The sequence below is a fragment of the Ranitomeya imitator genome, chromosome 1, assembly GCF_032444005.1.
Source record: "Ranitomeya imitator isolate aRanImi1 chromosome 1, aRanImi1.pri, whole genome shotgun sequence".
Taxonomy (NCBI): domain Eukaryota; kingdom Metazoa; phylum Chordata; class Amphibia; order Anura; family Dendrobatidae; genus Ranitomeya; species Ranitomeya imitator.
Genome location: NC_091282.1, coordinates 1051570693 through 1051592359, shown reverse-complemented (window position 1 = coordinate 1051592359; position 21667 = coordinate 1051570693). Strand labels below are relative to the sequence as shown.

The window sequence follows — 21667 nt, the reverse complement described above, 5'->3', positions numbered from 1 at the left end:
AGATGCAGCCATTTCTCTGCTGCAGATAAGTAGCACTCGACAACAAATATAATAGGTTGCTCCCAGATGCAGTCACTGACCCCATCTGATAACTCCCGTAACTACATGCTACAAGTACTGCAAAAGTATATCCTTCACATAGAGCAGAAATACGGAAAGTTGCACTTTAATTTTATTTTTATGTGCGCAGGAAAGCACTATGAAAAAAGAAGAAGCAATAGCTGCTTTCAGTGCTTGGAAAGCAGAGAAAAAGAAAGAAATTAAACACGGTCAAAAAAAGAAAAATATGGAAGAAATGAAGAAGATGGAAGAGATTCAAGAAATTGCAAGTAGAAAGGAGGACTGCAGAAAGGTACACCATTTATTGATTGTATTGAGAATTAAAGTGCTTATGAATACTACATACATCAAAATGGATAAGGTCAAAATGAGTGAGTCTGATGACTGTTGTCCTGCTGGGCTATTGGCAGGGGTATGACTCTTACCATTGAAAACAACTGAGTTTGTATGTTATTTCTGCATTTGTGTTCAATCTGTACTATCAATACCAGCTTTAATACATTTTGCCTGCTACCGGCATGAAAATTACAATCCACTGCCATTGTTTAAACCTTACATTCACTCACATGTTTAAGCACTTCTGGACCGCCCATAGACTATAAATGTTTGTGCGGTACACGTTCTTCTCTGCAGTGACATTCTAAAATGTCACTTCTACTGTAAGTATAGCAGCTACACATAATCATGCCGCTGTGAGAGCAGAGAGTTGGGTGTCAGACACAGCAGGACTTTCCATAGTGAAGGCAAATTGTCTCTTCAGAGAGGAAGAGGACTAGAACTCTAGTGCCACCTATTGGAAGTAGCAATCCTAACAGTCAATGTCGACTCTTTAACGAGCCTTGTCACATGACTCAGGATAATAGCCAAACCAGAATCTCAATTTGCAGACACTGTGTTTCGGGGTACTGCCCCTCGTCAGTGCAAAGCGGAGATCTGGCTTGGCTGATTAAGAGGCGTCTGACCGGGATCCAAGAAGTATCGCTTCTCCTTGCGGAGAGTGACAAGGAGAAACTATGATAAATCTGGTCCATGTTAACACATTGTAGTCCAAGTGTGCGCTGACTAAGAATCACACAGTATTGATAACTATTCCACATATTGCAAGCACAGTGTATATTTACTGCATCTAGTACAAATTAGGAAATTAAGCTGATAACCTAGTGGTTGCTGTATGGAACCAGATACATCTTGACATGCTCCATGTGATTTTATATTTCTTTCGAGCTCTAGACTCCTTGGCAGTCTGGTATATATGGGTCTGACTAGAATAAGAAAAAAAAAAACAGCGCCACACCTGTCCATAGGTAGAGACCGGTATTGCGTCTCAGCTGTATGTGTCTGAGATGCATATGACGGTGTTTTAAGAAGAAATCAGCAGTGTTTTAATCCTGGACAACCTCTTAAACTACTGTTTAGTCAATTCCTCTACTGCCTTCCTATTAAAATATCTTCCTACTTTTTTGACAAGCCAAAAGGGAAATTTAAAGACAACTTTTCTCCGATGATTTTACTTATCTAAGTTCAGCATTGCGGTGACTTTAAGGTAGCTCATTACATTGAAAATGCAGTCCAACCTGCAGGCACCATGTAGTAAAATAAACTACCGTAAGTATATTAATATGTAATTGTGTGAGAGAAGATTGAGCAGAACTTGGAGCTTATTCCTTATATGCTTAGTAGTCAAGGGGATTAATTGTCAGTTATCGCTGTATGCATGCTCATATTGGGAAGGCTGACAATCACTGATAACTGCCCACTGGGCTCCTAATCCCAGAATGAGAAGAAGTTTTAATTCATATAACCAACCACAAATGTTACCACCCTTTACTACATACAGTTATCAGAAAAACTAAATACACCCTCTTTGAATTCTACGGTTTTATGTATCAGAGCATAATAAAATAAGACAACAGCTAGTACTTGAAAGGTCTTAAAAATGAGGAAAATATAACCTCAAATGAACAACATTACACTGGCATTATTTAACAAAGACTGTGTCAAAATGCAAAAGCAATGTGTGAAAAATTAAATACACCCCCAGGGTATGCGCACAGAATTTTTTTTCAATCAACTTTGAAATCCGCCCGAAAATGCACCCTAAAAACACTCAAAAGATTAAACATATGCATTTTGTAGGTCAAAACGTTCATATGTTCAGTCTTCGTATTGTCTTTTAACCTATTCAGATTTTAAAATATGCAAAGCGGTTTGAAAGAAGTTACCTGACCTTTTTTTTGCCATATTTCACAAAATAAAGAAGTATTTGGTGCACCCAAAAAGTCAAATGGAAGATGCCTTGCATCTTTTGTAGCCTTTTACGGGTTCCACTAGTGATGAGCGAGTGTGCTTATTACTCGAGTTTTCCGAGCATGTTTGGGTGTTCTCCGAGTATCTTGGGTGTGCTCGTAGATTGTGTTTGTGTCTCCGTAGCTGTATGATTTGCGGCTGCTAGACAACCTGAACACATGCAGGGATTGCCTGTTTTTTAAGGAATCCCCACATGTATTCAGGCTGTCTAGCAGCTGCAAATCATGCAGCTGCGAGGACTAACATAATCTGCAAGCACACCCAAGATACTCGTAGAACACCAGAGCATGCTCGGAAAACTCAAGTAACGAGCACACTCGCTCATCACTAGGCTCCGCATAAAAACTTGGCATTTTCACTAGTTGCATAAAACATCGTGTACACATACCCTTGCTTCTTCCATATGAATTAAGTGAGTAAGTAGCAGCCAACTGCTGCTAATCATATATCCTTGATAAATTGTTCATCAAGTAAGATCACCTTTATAAAAGTAGCCCTTTTGTCAGTTTGCTTGTCTGGATCATTTAGGTATGTGTTAACATAGTGCCAAGGATGAAAGACATCAGTAATGTTATTAGAGAAGCAGTTGTTGCTGCACATCAATCTAGCATGGGTCATAAGGCCATTTCCTAACAATTTGGAGTCCATCATTTTATAGTGAGAAAGATTATCCTCAAATAGGAAACCGTTTCCAATCTTGCCAGGACATCCCAGCAAATTAAAGTTAAGGTCGCAATGTGCAAAGTTCAGAGAAATTGGAAAAACTCAAGACATACAGCTCAGACTCTAAATGCCTCAGGATGTTAGATGTTCAAGTTCATGACAGTGCTATTAGAAAAAGACCGAACAAGAATTGCTTGTTTGGAAAGTTTGCAAGGAAAAAAAAGACTCTTCTTTCTGAAAAGAACATGGCAGCATGGATAAAGTTTTCAAATTTCCAACTGAACAAACGAGACTTGTGCAACAATGTCCTTTGGAAAGATGAGACCAAAGTAGAGATGTTTGTCCATTATGCGCTGCACAACATTTGGCAAAAACCAAACAGCATGTCAGCATAAACCGCTTTCAACACTTGATACGCATGGTGGTGGAGGGGTGAAGATTTAGGCTTTCTTTGCATCCATGAGACCTGGACACTCCCTTGTACACTATTCTATAGTAAGCTACAAGATTTGGATCCATGGGGTGTACTTAATTTTACACACAGCTGCATTTTGGCTAAGTTTTTGTTAAATATATAAAAACACAGTGTAATTTGTCATGTGTTGTTCACCTGAGGATGTATTTAACCAATTTTAAGGACGTCCTGATTTGTAAAACCATAGAATTCAAAGAGGATGTGTCTTGTTTTTTTCGTTACTGTGTCTCTCTCTGCTCACCTTCTCGTGGTCTTTACCACTGTGTCTGCAGATAGGACTACATTATCATTATGACAGGTTACCTTTAAATTGAGTCTATCATTATCAGTTCCATTATAAACTAAGCACATTGTCACCTATTCATAAAAGCTTTTTTCCCCAGATTTCTGGCTTAAAACGCTGTGAAAAGTCACAACTTGAGGTTTGACAACGTTTGGTGTTTCCAGCCTCTCACTTTGATGGAGCCAGGGCGGGATGGTGGCGTGGCAACCCTGTTTGTCAAATTAATGATGAGCGGCGGTATTCACTACGCCACAATTTTACTCCAGTCCCTGAATCAGGAGCGTTTGACTCTAGCATGCCTCCTTTTTAAGACCCGCATTAAAACCTGTCTTGACAAATCGGGACCAATGCCTTGTAGGGAATACAGTCCATATAAAAACTGCACCTTTTAGTGTTCTAATCGCTGCCTCCGTTGTGCAGAAATCGATGTTTAATTAACTTTGTTAATTAGGGTGTTCAGTGCATCATTCCGCCCACTGCTTTTGGATGCCCCTCATCCCTCACTTGGGATTGACAGCACTTGCTAATTGAAGCAAGCAATGTCTGCAGAAGAATTGCTTGCACATCAGTGCTGTCAATCACCGGTAAGGCAGGCGCAGCCATGCACAACCTTTTGCCGTAAAATTGCTGTAATAGAGTTGTAATAAATTATAAGAGCACATATGTGTAACAGTACAGAGTTATGCTTTAATAACGAATCTATTTTAGGCTTTTGAGAAATGGAAGGAGGCTAAAGAAGACTACATAAAGGAAAGGGTCAAAAAAGAAAAGCACACTGAAATGGAGAAGAAGAGACAGGAGCAGAAAACTGTCATGGAGAAGAAACAGGAAAACATGTCTGCATTTGAGAGATGGTAAGTTTCTTCTCAAAATTGTCAAGATTATAGTTTATCCATATTATAAAAGTTTATACTATATTCCTGCATTATCCTTTCTGACCCGGTTCATTAGTACTTGTACTTAATCTTATGTACAGTGTCATGCAAAAGTGTTCATACCCCATGAACTTTTTTTTCATATTACACCCACAATTGTCATTGATTGGGATTTTATGTGATATACCAACATAAGGTAGCAAGTATTTAAGTGTAAAGAGAATTATACATGGCTTCCTAAGTATTTTAAAAATAAAAGTTGGAAAATTGTGGCTTGCATTTGTATTCATCCACCCAGAGTTAATGCTTTGTGGGACCACCTTTTGCTGCAATTACTGCTGTAAGTCTTTTGGGGTATGTCTCTACCAATTTTGCACATCTAGGAAGCTGATTCTTTTTTTCCCATTCTTCTAGCTCTAGCTCAGTGAGATTGGATGAGGAACATCTGTGAACAGCAATTTTCAAGTCTTGTCACAGATTCTCAATGGGATTTAGATCTGGACTATTATAACTGGGCCATTTACACACATGGATATGCTTTGATCTAAACCATTCCATTGTAGGTTTGGCCGTATGTTTAGGGTCATTGCCCTGCTGGAAGGAGAACCTACACCCCTGTCTCAAGTCTTTTGCAACCTCTTAACAGCTTTTCCGCCATGTTTGTCTGTATTTAACTTCATCCATCTTCCCATCAACTCTGAGCAACTTCCATGTCCCTGCTGATGAAAAGCATCCCCATCGCATGATGCTGCCACCAAATGGTTTGATGGTGTTCTCAGGCTGATGTGAAATATTCATTTTCTGCCATACATAGCGTTTTGCATTTAGCCCAAAAAGTTCTACTTTGGTGTATTCTGACCAGGAGCACATTGTCCCACATGCTAGCTGTGTCCCCTATGGCTTATTCTATTTTAAGTGATCCACATCTGAATTTTTTTTTACCCACTGTCTTCGGATTTTTTTTCTTTGTTTTTTTATTTTTTGAAGTGTTACTTTAGTGAATTAGAAAAATAAGTTTTTCATTTTTATTTTAATTAGTTAATTTTTATAGATTTCTAAACTTTGGAAAATCTGAATTTTGTGATTGTATTTGGACTTGTATTATGTTACTTTTTATTATATCTCTGGTTAGAAATGTCATAAAGAGATGAGAGAGGCACCAGTTTTGTTTAGGATGCTACAGGCTTTAATTTGATATGTCACAAGATTATGTTTGCTGATATTTTGTTTCTGAGGAGTAAAATTCTAAATTTTGTTTCACAGTTTTGAAAAAACAATATGTTATAAAATTTTCAAAAAAGGAATATGTGTTGCTTGGGTTCTTGGTTACATTTGTACAAGGATTCAAGTTGGACCCTTCGTGGGATCATATCTCATCTTAATAATACCCCTCCTAATAATAATCTCCTCATACCTTACCAATCGCACATTTAGCATTTCCTACTCCCATACTACCTCTTCATCTTGCCCCCTCTCTGTTGGTGTCCCTCAAGGCCCTGTCCTAGGACCTCTTCTCTTCTCAATCTATACCCTTGGCCTGGGACAACTCATAAAGTCCTATGGCTTCCAGTACCATCTATATTATGATTAAACTCAGATCTACCTCTCTGGCCCATATGTCACCTCTCTGCTCTCCCAGAGTCTCTATCAGCCATATCCTCCTTCTTCTCCTCTCGCTTCCTCAAACTCAATGTGGACAAAACCAAACTAATTATCTTTCCTCCATCTCACACATCTTCCCTACCTGATCTATCTATCACAATAAATGAATTCACACTTTCCCCCGTCCAAGTAATCAGCTGCCTCGGAGTAGCCCTGGACTCTGCCCTGTCCTTTAAACCACACATCCAAGCTCTCGCCACCTCCTGTCGCCTCCAGCTCAAAAATATTTCCAGAATCCGTCCTTTCCTCAACCCTCACTGTACCAAAATGCTTGTGCATGCCCTAAACATCTCTCGCCTCGACTACTGCAACATCCTCCTTTGTGGGCTACCCTCTAACACTCTCGCACCCCTCCAGTCTATCCTTAACTCTGCTGCCCGACTAATTAATCTCTCTCCTCGCTACACTCCTGCTTCCCCTCTTTGTAAATCCCTTCACTGGCTCCCAGTTTCCCAGCATATCCAGTTTAAACTACTAACTGACCTACAAAGCCATCCATAACCTTTCTCCTCATATTTCTGTACTAATCTTTCAATATCTTCCCTCACGTAATCTCCGGTCCTACCAAGACTTCCTTCTCTCCTCCACGCTTATTTGCTCCTTACCCAATCGCCTCCAATACTTCTCCCGAATATCCCCCATCCTCTGGAATTCTTTGCCCCAACACATCCGGTTATCCACCACATTTGGATCCTTCAAACGGAACCTGACAACCCACCTCTTCAAAGAAGCTTACAACCTGTAATGATCACACGGCCACCTCAACACCATCAGAGCTGATGCAACCCCCGAGGTACTGTATCCTTCCCCATAATCCTGTGGAATGTAAGCTCTCAAGGGCAGGGTTCTCTCCCCTCTATATCAGTCTGTCATTGTTAGTTTGTTTACTGTAAGTGATATTTGTATTCTGATGTAACCCCTTCTCAAGTACAGCACCATGGAATTAATTGTGCTATATAAATAAATAATAATAATAGTCATATGTTTAAACCCTTAGTGACAGAGCCAATTTGGTACTTAATGACCGAGCAAATTTTTACAATTCTGACCACTGTCACTTTGAGGTTATAACTCTGGAACGCTTTAACGGATTCCGCTGATTCTGAGATTCTTTTTTCGTGACATATTGTACTTCATGTTAGTGTTAACATTTCTTCGATATTACTTGCGATTATTTATGAAAAAATGAAAATATGGCGCAAATTTTTAAAATTTTTGCAATTTTCAAATTTTGAATTTTCATCCCCTTAAATCAGAGAGATATGTCACACAAAATAGTTAATAAATAACATTTTCGACATATCTACTTTACATCACCACAATTTTGGAAAAAAAAATTTTTGTTAGGAAGTTATAAGGGTTAAAAGTTGACCAGCGATTTCTCATTTTTACAACAAAATTTACAAAACCATTTTTTAGGGACCACCTCACATTTAAAGTCACTTTGAGGGGTGTACATGACAGAAAATACCCAAACTTGACACCATTCTAAAAACTACACCCCTCAAGGTGCTCAAAACCACACTCAAGAAGTTTATTAACCCTTGACATGCTTCACAGCAACTGAAACAATGTGGAAGGAAAAAATGAACATTTAACTTTTTTTTTGCAAACATTTTATTCAGAACCAATTTTTTCTACTTTCACAAGGGTAAAAAGAGAAAATGTGTTGTGCAATTTCTCCTTAATACGCCGATACCCCATATGTGTGGGTAAACTCCTTTTTGGGCGCACGGCAGGGCTTGGAAGAGAAGGAGCTCCGTTTGACTTTTTCAATGCAGAATTGGCTGGAATTGAGATCGAATGCCACATCGCATTTGGAGAACCCCTTGATGTGACTAAACAGTGGAAACCCCCCACAATTGACCCCATTTTGGAAACTAAGCCCATTAAGGAACTTATCTAGATGTGTGGTGAGCACTTTGAACTCCCAAGTGCTTCATAGAAATTTATAACATAGAGCCGTGAAAATAAAAAATCCTCTTTTTTTTCCTCAAAAATTATTTTTTAGCTTGCAATTTTTTATTTTCTCAAGGGTAACAGGAGAAATTGGACCTCAAAATTTGTTGTCCGGTTTGTCCTGAGTACGCTGATACCCCATATGTGGGGGGAGACCACTGTTTGGGCACACATCGGGGCTCGGAAGGGAAGTACCGTATTTTTCCGACCATAAGGTGCACTTTTTTTCCTCCAAATTTGGGAGGAAAGTGTGGGTGCGTCTTATGGTCGGAATGTAGCATGTGGGGAGGGGGCAGCAGCGAGTGGGATCGCACTGTGATCCCACTTGCAGGAGGCAGAAAATGTCCCAGCTGCCAGGAATCCAGTGCTGGAGAAACCATGTGGTCCCCATGATTAAAGTGCAGTGAATATTCATTAGCCACTTCCCCGCCCACCTGTCAGCTGAGCAGGGAGCAGCAAATGAATACTCCTTCACTGAAACACACATGGTTTCCCCAGCACTATATTCCTGCAGCAGCTGGGGAGATCTGTGTGTCCGGTGGAGGAGGGGGCAGCAGCAAGGGCCAGAGGAAACACAAGATCGCTGCATACCTGCCTTGGCTGTGCTGGATGCTTAGGCATAAGGACCTGTGTGATGTCATGAAGAGGGCGGGCTGGAGCATCACAGGTCCTTCAGACACTGCACTAGAATCTGCTGGCTTCCTCTTATAACCTGTGCTGTGGAGAGGGAACAAGAGGGAGGGCTCTGTGTGTGCAGTCATGGGATGCTCCAGCTTTTCACCTTACCACAGTGGCTGGCTGGCTGCCACAATTAAAAGGTTAGTTTTTTACAACACACAATAAAGCACTCTGCCACTCCTGTGGTGAACTATAACTCCCAACATGCCATAGGATCTGCAGGACATGCTGGGAGTTATAGTTCTCCCAATGGGATCTTAAAGCAGCACTCCAGTGTTCTTTTTCAGTGCTGGAGTGGTGCTTTAAATATAAGCCCTGTGTTCCCATTCTTATGCTCACCCTCGATATAGTACTTTACAGACACCACACTGGTCCCGCAGCACCATCTTCTACCCGCAGCTTCCAACATAACATACTATCATATATAATAACACCACATATAACAGTATGTTATTAAATTTTACGACTTTTTTTTGCTTCATATAATTTTTTTTCCCTATTTTACACCTCTAAAACCTGGGTGCGTCTTATAGTCGGGTGAGGCTTATAGTCTGAAAAATATGCGTTTTAAAATGCAGACTTTGATGGAATGGTTGCATTTGTACCTAGACAGTAGAAACCCCCACAATTGCACAATTGACCCCATTTTGGAAACTAGACCCCCCAAGGAACTTATCTAGATATGTGGTGAGCACTTTGAACGCTCAAGTGCTTCACAGAACTTTATATTGCAGAGCCATGAAAATAAAAAAATCCTTTTTTTTCCTCTAAAATTATTTTTTAGCTCGCAATTTGTTATTTTCTCAAGGGTAACAAGAGAAATTGGACCCCAAAATTTGTTGTCCAGTTTGTCCTGAGTACGCTGATACCCCATATGTGGGGGGACCACTGTTTGGGCGCATGGCAGAACTCGGAAGGGAAAGTGCTCCGTTTTGGAATGCAGACTTTGATAGAATGGTCTACGGGCGTTATGTTGCATTTGTAGAGCCCCTGATGTACCTAAACAGTAGAAACCCCCCCATTTTGGAAACTAGACCCCCCAGAGAACTTATCTAGATGTGTGGTGAGCATTTTGAACGCCCAAGTGCTTCACAGAACTTTATAATGCAGAGTCGTGGAAATATATATATTTTTTTCCACAAAAATGATTTTTTTATCCCCCAATTTTTTTTTTTCCCAAGGGTAATGGGAAATTGGACCCCAATATTTGTTGTCCAATTTGTTCTGAGTACGCTCATACCCCATATGTGGGGGGACCACTGTTTGGGCACACATCAGGGCTCGGAAGGGAAGTAGTGATGTTTTAAAATGCAGACTTTGATAGAATGGTCTGCGGACATTATGTTGCATTTGTAGAGCCCCTGATGTACCTAAACAGTAGAAACCCCCCACAAATGACCCTATTTTGGAAACTAGACCCCCCAAGGAACTTATCTAGATATGTGGTGAGCATTTTGAACACCCAAGTGCTTCACAGAAGTTTGACGCAAAGCCATGAAAATAAAAAAAAAATTTCCCCACAGAAATGATTTTTTAGCCCCCAATTTTTTTTTATTTTCGCAAGTGTAACAGGAGAAACTGGACCCCAAAAGTTGTTGTCCAATCAGTCCTGAGTACGCTGATATCCCATTTGTGGGGGAAAACCACTGTTTGGGCACACAGCAGAGCTCAGAAGGGAGGGAGCACCAATTGACTGTCGCGTTTGGAGAGCCCATGATGTACCTAAACAATGAAAACCCCCCAATTCTACCTCCAACCATAACCCCAACACACCCCTCAAGGCTAATCCCAGCCCAATCCATAATACTAATCAAAACCCTAACCCCAAAACACCCCTAACCCTAATCCCAACCCTAACCATAACGGTTATGGTTAGCGTTGGGATTAGGGTTAGGAGTGTTTTGGCGTTAGGGTTGTGATTTGGGTTATGGCGTAACCCTAATCACAACCCTGACACCAAAACACCCCTAATCCCAACCCTAACCCTAATCAAATCCCCAAGCCCAACACACCCCTAATCATAATCTCAACCCTAACTTCAAACCTAACACTAACCCTAATCCCAAACGTAACCCTAATGCCAACCTTAACCCTAATACTAACCCTAACACTAATACAAACCCTAATCCCAACCCTAACTTTAGCCCAAACGCTAACCCTAACTTTAGCCCCAACCCTAACTTTAGCCCCAACCCTAACTATAACTTTAGCACCAACCCTAACCCTAACTTTAGCCCTAGCCCTAACTTTAGCCCCAACCCTAACCCTAACTTTAGCCCCAACCCTAACTTTAGCCCCAACCCTAACTTTACCCCCAACCCTAACTTTAGCCCTAACCCTAACTTTAGCCCCAACCCTAACCCTAGCCCTAACCCTAATTGGAAAATAGAAATACATACTTTTTTTAATTTTATCATTTTTTCCTAACTAAGGGGGTGATAAAGAGGGGGGTTATTTACCTTTTTTGTTTTGATCACTGTGATAGGATCTCACAGTGACCAAAATAAAACAAGAGGAAGAATCTTCCTCTGCCGGCCGGCACATCACTGCGCATGCGCCCACCATTTTCTTCCCGGAGGAAGAAGCTGACAGGCAGGAGGGGACGTAGGAGGACCCAGGGACATCGGTAAGTATAACAGGGTCCCCCGCTATTTCTCTGTCCTCTGATGTGCGATCACATCAGAGGACAGAGAATGACATGCCTCTTTTCTTTTTGCGTTCGCCGGTAAATGGTTAAATACCGGTGATCGAAAAACAGGGGTCTGTAAAAACAGACCCCGATAATGTTCTTTGGGGTCTCGACTACCCCCGGCAGCTGAGACCCCAAAGATCTGCCAGGGGCCAGCCGGCGGGCGCACTGCGCATGTGCCCGCCATTTTTTCCCCAGAAAAAGATGGCGGCACCCATCGAGAGCCATGAGGAGCATCGGGGAGACGGGTGAGTATTGGGGGGCTATCAGGGACCCCATTTCTCTGTCCTCAGATGTGCGATCACATCGCAGGACAGAGAAATTAAATGGGAAATTGCGTATTTCGTTTTTTGATTGGGGCCCTCAGTAAACTGTTAATTACTGGCGGTCGCAAACCGGGGTCAGTAAAACCCCCCTGAATCATGTTCTCTGAGGTCTCGGCAACCGAGACCCCAGAGAAAATTCGACTCTGGGGTGCGCTATTCACTTTTTCCACAGCGCCATTAACGGCACTGTGGTTTAAGAACCCTTAACTGCTGCCCTTAAAAGGTGTATCGGCAGTCGTTACACAGTACCATGTAAACCTATGGAAAACCAAATCCGCTGTGCCCATGGTGCGGAAAATACCACGCGGAAACTCTGTGTTGTATTTTCCGCAGCATGTCAATTCTTTGTGCGGATTCCGCAGCGTTTTACACCTGTTCCTCAATAGGAATCCACAGGTGAGATCCGCACAAAAAACACTGGAAATCCGCGGTAAATCTGCAGGTAAAACGCAGTGCCTTTTACCTGCGGATTTTTCAAAAATGGTGCGGAAAAATCTCACACGAATCCGCAATGTGGGCACATAGCCTTAGGGTTTGGGTTGGAATTAGGGCTAGGGTTGGAGATAGGGTTAAGATTAGGCTGTGGTTAGGGTTAGGGTTAGGGGTGTGTTGGGGTTAGGGTTGGGATTAGGGTTAGGGGTGTGTTGGGGTTAGGGTTGTGGTTAGGGGTGTGTTGGGGTTAGGGTTGTGATTATGGTTATGGCTAGAGTTGGGATTAGGGTTAGGGGTGTGTTGGGGTTAGTGTTGGAGTTAGAATTGAGGGGTTTCCACTGTTATGGCACATCAGGGGTCTCCAAACGCAACATGGCGCCACCATTGATTCCAGTCAATCTTTCATTCAAAAAGTCAAATGGTGCTCCCTCCCTTCCGAGCCCCGACGTGCGCCCAAACAGTGGTTTACCCTCACATATGGGGTACCAGCATACTCAGGACAAACTGGGCAACAATTATTGGGGTCCAATTTCCCTTATTACCCTTGAGAAAATAAAAATTGCTTGCTAAAACATAATTTTTGAGGAAAGAAAAATGATTTTTTATTTTCACTGCTCTGCGTTGTAAACTTCTGTGAAGCACTTGGGGGTTCAAAGTGCTCACCACATATCTATATAAGTTCCTTGGGGGTCTAGTTTCCAAAATGTGGTCACTTTTGGGGGGTTTCTACTGTTTAGGCACATCAGGGGCTCTGCAAACGCAACGTGACGCCCGCAGACCATTACATCAAGTCTGCATTTCAAAAGTCACTACTTCCCTTCTGAGCCCCGATGTGGTTTACCCCCACATATGGGGTATCAGTGTACTCAGGACAAATTCGGCAACAACTATTGGGGTCCAATTTCTCCTGTTACTCTTGTGAAAATAAAAAATTGTGGGCTAAAAAATAATTTTTGAGGAAAGAAAAATGATTTTTTATTTTCACGGCTCTGCGTTATAAACTTCTGTGAAGCACTTGAGGGTTTAAAGTGGTCACTGCACATCTAGATTAGTTTCTTGGGAGGTCTAGTTTCCAAAATGGGTCACATGTGGGGAAGCTCCAATGTTTAGGCACACGGGCTCTCCAAACGCGACATGGTGTCAGCTAACGATTGGAGCTAATTTTTCATTCAAAAAGTCAAATGGCGCTCCTTCCCTTCCAAGCCTTGCCGTGTGCACAAACAGTGGTTTGTGACCACATATGAGGTATCGATGTACTCAAGACAAATTGTACAATAACTTTTGGTGTCCAGTTTCTCTTTTTACCCTAGGGAAAATAAAAAAAATTGTTGCTAAAACATCATTTTTGTGACTAAAAAGTTAAATGTTCATTTTTTCCTTCCATGTTGCTTCTGCTGCTGTGAAGTACCTGAAAGGTTAATAAACTTCTTGAATGTGGTTTTGAGTACCTTGAGGGGTGCAGTTTTTAGAATAGTATCAATTTTGGGTATTTTCAGCCATACAGACCCCTCAAACTGACTTCAAATGTGAGGTGGTCCCTAAAAAAATGGTTTTGTAAATTTTGCTGTAAAAATGAAAAATCGCTGCTCAAATTTTAACCCTTATAACTTCCCAGCAAGAAAAAAATTTGGTTCCAAAATTGTGCTGATGTAAAGTAGACATGTGGGTAATGTTATTTATTAACTATTGTGTGTCACATAACTCTCTCGTTTAACAGAATAATAATTCAAAATTTGAAAATTGCAAAATTTTCAAAATTTTAGCCAAATTTCCATTTTTTCACAAATAAACGCAAAAATTATCAACCTAAATTTACCACTATCATGAAGCCCAATATGTCACAAAAAACAATCTCAGAACCGCTAGGATTCGTTGAAGCGTTCCTGAGTTATTACCTCATAAAGGGACACTAGTCAGAATTACAAAAAACGGCCAGGTCTTTAAGGTCAAAATCGGCTGGGTCATGAAGGGGTTAAGGGGTTAATACTAAAGTAAAAGAAGCAATATTAAATAAATATACGTGTATCAATTTTTTATTATTATTACACTAGAAATGTCCTTATTCAAGTTTTTAAACTGAGTAAAGTAGTTATATCATCAAACTTTAAAATAAAACAAATTGAACTAATCTGGACAATTAATACTAAATCTTTAAACTGAGCTTTTATCATCAATTTGTCCTTTTTACTGGGCGAGATTTCATCTTGTCCACAATCTCTTACTAGCAATAGCCATTTCCTTCTGTGTCAGAAAGTCTGTATGGCATGTTATGGTGTTTGAGTCCACCTGAGTTATATCTGATTTTTATTTACTTTTAATATGTCTGGTTTTCATTATCATAATCTTTGGAAAGTACATTAGCCAGCCACCCGGAATGATCAAATTTACAGGTCACATTTTTTTATATTATTTTAATTATTATTTTATTTTACACCCCGCCTGGGATGTGCTTGTGGTACTCTCCTTTCTAGAATGTGCTCAGGTTGTGTCCATTACTGGGCAGATCTGGGAGATGTGACTGCATTGGTGAAGAGCAGTTTGAGTGGGACGATCTCAGTGTTTATAAAGCTCATCTCACAGTCCAGTCGACTGTTCGTGTGAAGATGCAGTTTTTAAGTATGATGCCATTGAGAGCCCAACTTGAATTTTGGTACAGATGTAGCTAGGAACATAGGAGTCACGTGAATTTTTTGCAAATTTAATGTCATATTGATTTTTTCGAAATGCATTTTGAATTTTTTGTTTGATTCCGCATGGGTAAAATGTTAGCAAAGATACTCTTGTGACATATCTTTTGAAAGCCTGTACTGTTCGGCGTTGAATGGTGTTTTTCCCATTTCTCTATCTTGTTTTTTGCATGGGTTATGAGGAGAAACATAAAGGCATGCAACACAGAAATTCAAATTTTTTCACAACTTTGAAAATTAAAAAAAACAAAATGTATAAAAAAAATTTTCTTCACATTTTGCATCCTCTAGTACGGTATTACCAAAGAACAAATTCTCAAAAGAATGAAAAATATAATGATGATAAAGGTCATGTCAGACTAACTTAATTTCCTTCTATGACAGAATCACTGACTGGGTGGATCAGGGAAATGCTGTAGATATAGTATATCTTGACTGCAGCAAAGCATTTGACAAAGTATCTCACACAATCCTTATTGAAAAAATGACTAAGTATGGAATGGACAAGGCAACTGTTAGATGGATTCATAACAGGCTTAGTGATCGGACCCAAAGAGTGGTCGTAAATGGCTGCACATCCAGTTGGAAGAATGTCTCAAGTGGGGTACCACAGGGTTCTGTCCTGAGCCCCGTACTGTTCAACATCTTTATCAATTATTTAGATGAAGGAATTGAGGGTAAAATGATTAAATTTGCTGATGACACAAAGATATGAGGGATAGCTAATACTGGAGAAGAGAGAGAGGACTCAAAAAGCTTTAAATAAACTGGAACAGTGGGCAGCAACTAACAGAATGATTTTTAACAGGGAAAAATGCAAAGTACTACATCTGGGCAATAAAAATGAAAAAAGCATATATAGAATGGGAGGAATAGGGCTAAGCAACAGCACATGTGAAAAAGACTTGGGTATACTAATAGATCACAAACTGAACATGAGTCAGCAGTGTGATGCAGCAGCAAAAAGGGCAAATACAATTCTGGGATGTATTAACAGAAGCATACAGTCTAGATCACGTGAAGTCATTATTGCCCTTTACTCCTCTTTGGTCAGTCCTCATCTGGAATACTGTGTCCAGTTTTGGGCACCACATTTTTAAAAAAAGACATCAACAAACTGGAGCAAGTTCAGAGAAAAGTGACCAGAATGGTGACTGGTCTGCAAACCATGTCCTATGAGGAACGGTTACAGGATTTGGAAATGTTTAGCTTGCAAAAAAGAAGACTGAGAGGAGACTTAATAGCTGTCTACAAATATCTCAAGGGCTGTCACATTGCAGAAGGATCATCTTTATACTCATTTGCACAAGGAAAGACTAGAAGCAATCGGATGACACTGAATGGGAAGATACTCAGATTAGATATTAGAAAAAAACTTTTTGACAGGGTGATCAATGAGTGGAACAGGCTGCCACGAGAGGTGGTGAGTTTTCCTTCAATAGAAGTCTTCAAACAGAGGCTGGACAGACATCTGTCTGGGATGATTTAGTGAATCCTGCTTTAAGCAGGGGGTTGGACCAGATGACCCAGGAGGTACCTTCCAGCTCTAACATTCTATGATTCTATGATTGGTTCATTTGACATAGAATGACAAATTCATGGCTTTTTGCAAACTGCAAACAGGACTTATTAAGACTTGGCTTTCAAAACTGGCTTTCTTCTTGCAACTCTTTCATAAAAAAAAGATTTGAGGAGTACATGGCTAATAGGTGTCCTGTTGACATATTGTTCCACATTTTGGCTGCCTCTCAAATTAGTGGTCTCCTTACTTGAGATGACCGTTTAGGTGGACAGCCTTGTCTTGGTAGGTTTGCATTTGCACCATTCTCCTTCCATTTTTGGATGATGGATTGGACACCTGTGAGATGTTGAGAGCTGGACTATTTTTTTTATAACCTAACCCTGATTTACTCTTCTCCACAACTTTATTCCTGAACTATCTGATGTTTTCATTAATTTTTATGATTCTGTTTGATCAGTAATGTTCTCAAACAAACATATGAGGCCTTCACAGAGCAGCTGTAGTTATACTGAGAGTGAATTAAACATAGGTAGACCCCGTTTACTAAATATGTGATTTCTGGTGGCAATTGGTCACTTAGTACTTTAGAGGTGTCAGACTACAGCGGGCTGAATAAAATGCATGTCACAAGTTTCAGATTTATATTTTTGAAATAATTAGAAAACCATGCATCATTTCCTTTTACATTTCACAAATACTTGCTACTTTGTATTGGTGTTGCACATAAAATTCCCCCAAAAAAACACATTTAAGTTTGTGGGTGTAATGTGAAAAAATGTGGAAAAGACCCTGCTAGTTTTAACTGTATCATCTGAGGTTTACGGAATAAACACCGGTGACCTTAAATATCAAAATTGAAAGATAAGCTCACTGACTTCAGAAATTACAGGTATTTCTTCAGTTCTGAGATGTTGCTGTACAATTTTGCAAAAGAAGATAAAGATTTAACAATAAAAAACATTAATGTGTATCAGGATAGCGTGAAGTAGAAAACAGCATCAACATGTTTATGGGTGTGTTCGCACAGTGCGTTTACATTGCGTTTTTTCCCCACAATTTTTCAGATTGATAAATGTGCATTTGTTTTGAGTTTCTAGAAAACACTGTTAAAAGGGTGGTTTTTTGAGCAAATTAAAGGCAAAAAAAGGCATCATGTGAGCATACCCTATTGGTTTCAGGTTAATCATAGGATGTTTTACTGTATTGTAATCTTTATTAGAGATCTTAAATTACAGCAGAACTGTGGATATTGCAGAACATTCCGCACTTGATAGAAACTTGGACTTTATGAAAAAAATTTGGGGACAGGTAGGCATTTTGTATAAACCTAAGGCCGGGATCACATATGCGAGAAACACGTCCATGTCTCGCATGTGGAATCCAAGCTCTGGCGCCGGCACTCCAGAGCGGAGCATGCGGCTCCATGTGTTGCTATGTGGCCGTACGCTCCGCTCCCAAGTGCCGGCACCAGAGCTTGGATTTCACAAGCGAGACACGGACGTGTTTCTCACATGTGTGATCCCAGCCTAATGGTAGGGGTTTCTATTCTAGGGAAGTTCCTTGTTGTTTCGCTAGCTCTCCATTTACTAATGTTCATCTTGTCGAGTTAAAATCACGTGAAATAATTGTTCCTTTATTGCTTCACCAAAATGTAGGAATGATCGGAAGGAACACGTATTAAAAGAAAAGAAAAAGCAAGAAATTCATGAGAAACAGAAACTGAAGACACTGCAGGCTGAAAGGGAGAAGAAGGAGAAAATAGCTATGGAAAAATATGAAGAATGGCTGGTACGTTACCGTATAGGTTATTAACAATGTATATGTCCAGGTTTGCTTTACTTTTTGTTATCCAGTATCTTTAATTTTCTGCACATGTTCTCCTTTTCTGTTTCCTTTCTGCTAACTCTTTCTTAGATAATTGTATTCCCCATGAACGTAAAAATAACATCCCACATATTTATTCATGCTGTTTTCATTTTTCCAATTGTCTCTGTTATCTCCATATTCCATCTTGTGGTTACCATTGTGCTGAATGAAAACCGAGAAATACGAGATAGGGTGATAGGTAAAAATTCTGAATAAAACATTAGAAATATCTTCGCACAAAAGGTCTATTAGGGATATAGTAGAAGGTACTGTACAGTTGTGGTCAACACTATTGTCAGCCTTGATTGTTTCTTACAATAAACTTCAGAATTAAGAGACATGTATCAGCTCTGTATCACTGGAACATGTTAATAGTTTGTATCCACATTCATTCACCTGTCACCATGTATAAAGTCATTTAAATAAAGAAGCATAGTATATTATTATTATTTATTTATATAGCACCATTAATTCCATGGTGCTGTACATGTGAAAAGGGGTTACATACAGGGTTATAGATATGTGACACAAACCGGAATAAAGGAACCTTTCCCGAATACTTAGCTGCCCAACATGCGATTTGAGCAGGTTGAATGAGGAGAAAGGTTGTTCCCTTTAACCTTCGTCAGGCTGCATAATTTTACAACGTTAACAGGCTGCAGAGGTACAATTGTACCTTCATATATATTTTATTGAAATTTGGCCAATATATTCTGGACCAAAACTGCAGAGATGTCACGAAATTTGAGCCCTCTATGGCTTTTCGGAAAAAAAAGTTTTTGCAATTTTAAAACGGAATAGTTACAATTGTACCTACTCAGCCGGACGAAGGTTAAGCTGTGGGGTCATTGTCCATTGAGTCTTGTTTCAATTCAATAACCCTGCTGTCCTGTTTGTATTGTTTATAGGCCATCAGTTGAACCATCTGATATTATTTTTCACTAAGTGGCAGGATTACTTAATTATTAATAGATTTCAGCTGGTGTTCTGACTTTCCGTGGCTTTTTGCACCTCTCTTCGTGTGTTCTGTACTTTGTCCATGCCATTGATTGCAATAGTTGTGACTTCACCTCTGCAGCCTTTTATACAAAGACTGGAGCAGTGGTAGAGAGGCAGCACTGGACCTGTGAGGGCAAGTATAGCTGTCTGCAGTGCTATGGGGAAAAAATGTTCAAGGGCTTGCCTGAGATTTACTTTTAAGGTTTATGCATAATGTTGACCACAACTGTCCCATATCATGTGTCACAACAGATAAGCCATACCTGACTGAACTATTGGACACATAATATAAGGACAGGGAACAAGAAAAAATTAGAGGACAAAAAAAAGGATATAAAAACAGAGCGGAAAAAGAAAGACCATCATATATATATAACCTATAATCCAAAAATACTATATGTGTTCCTGACCCTGTAATAGTCAGTTTCTGCCTTAGATACAGCTACTAATTCTTCTAATCTCTACATATGCACAAGCTTTGACAGTAGGAGACCATCTTCTTCTCCATAGCTTTTTGATGGTTCTCCTGGTGGCAATAAGAATATATTGCTTCAAAGGATGTTTTCCACAACTTAGGCTACGTTCACATTTGCGTTGTTGGGCGCAGCGTCGTCGACGCATACCGGCGCATGCATCATGCGCCCCTATCTTCAACGTGGGGGGGTGCATGGACATGCGCCGGTATGCGTTGTATTGCGTTTTACGACACATGCGTCAATTTGACGCACCAGAAAGGGCGCGGACGGCGCTACTTGTAGCGTTTTCCCTGCACCAAAATTCATGAACATTACTAGTTTATGTTAACGCATGCGTCAAAAAACGCAGCATTGTGTATATGCGTTGTTGGTTGCGTCGACCACGCTGCACCCAACAACGCAAATGTGAACGTAGCCTTAGAGTAGAGTAGGAGTCGAATTATAGAGGACTACAGAACATAATGCTTGTGAACTAGTGGATAAGGTTTATTACTAAGGTCCAGACTCTTTTAACGGCCTTCTACTGTATAGGTTCATAGAGTATTTGAACACTGAGTCAGTTTGCAACACTAGACACGGTAGGAAACCATGTAGTCTTATTTTATAGCAACAGTGATTATAACCGTTATTCATATCAGTGGCACCTGGTTTTTCATGTTTTATGCTCATTTGTAATCTGTTTTTCTCACTACTTACTGACCTTCATGCAGTCTGTCTGATAGAGCCATGATCTTGTCAGTATTATTATTGCTCTTCCCTTTTCTCATCTTTGTGAAGAATCTAACATGTAAGCTCGTCATACACTTTTAATGGCTGTAGGCCGAATGCTCTCTCTCCAAACTCCTGAACCCTCATGTATGATTAGTCTGACCAAGCATGCATGTGTTCCAAAATGGGGAAGGGAAATAAGGCACAGCCAGTCATCTCTTCTAAGGACAAAGGATAGGGCATGTTGAAATTAAACATGTCTTCTCCTTTCCACTGACATAAATGGTTGACTTAAGTGTAATGTGTATGACCACCAGTGGCGTAACTACCGCGGTCGCCAGTGCGACCGGGCTCGGCAGGTCAGTGGCCCGGGCCCGGCAGGTCAGGGGCACCCAACACCATGTTGCAGTGCAGGAGATTCCTCCTGCACGGCAACAGTCCGAGGTGTATCTAGGGGGAGGGGGCAGCCGGGGCACGTGAGAGACAGGAAGCAGCTCCAGTCATCATGCCAGGTGAGACTGTCAGCTTCTGCTCTGCAGCCCCGGGATAGAAGGTGAGAGCAGGGGGGGGAGGTGCGGGACGGAGCCGCTTTAGTCAGGAGAAGCTGAGGAGCTGCAGAGGTGCAGCCGATTTACATCAGCCACCCCTGTACCAGAGAGGAGATTGTGAGTTGTGTATATGAGCTGGTATTGTGTGTGTGTGTGTGTGTGATATCTGTAGTATGTGTGTGCGTGTGTGTGATATCTGTAGTATGTGTGTGTGTGTGATATCTGTAGTATATGTGTGTGTGATATCTGTAGTGTGTGTGTGTGTGTGTGTGTGGCAGGGACTTGTGTCCCTTGTCCCCGTGTGCCAGTCTCCCTTGCCCATTTGTCCCTGTGTGTCCCCATGTGCCTGTCTCCTTTGTCCTCTTGTGCTTGTGTCAGTCTCCCTTGCCCACTAGTCCCTGTGTGTCAGTCTCCCTTTCCCACTTGTCCCTGTGTCCCCTTGTGCTTGTATC

The 21667-nt window shown here is 40.7% G+C and overlaps 1 protein-coding gene across 2 annotated transcripts in view; it reads left to right on the top strand.

Moving 5' to 3' along the window:
- The window catches only part of MAP9 (microtubule associated protein 9), a 286412-nt gene that overhangs the window by 252225 nt on the left and 12520 nt on the right, over window positions 1-21667 (top strand). For both annotated transcript variants that reach the window (XM_069744116.1, XM_069744115.1), the window contains 3 exons: window positions 191-352; window positions 4497-4642; window positions 18274-18406. In XM_069744116.1, the coding sequence (XP_069600217.1) occupies window positions 191-352; window positions 4497-4642; window positions 18274-18406 (441 nt within the window). The remainder of the gene's footprint in view (window positions 1-190; window positions 353-4496; window positions 4643-18273; window positions 18407-21667) is intronic.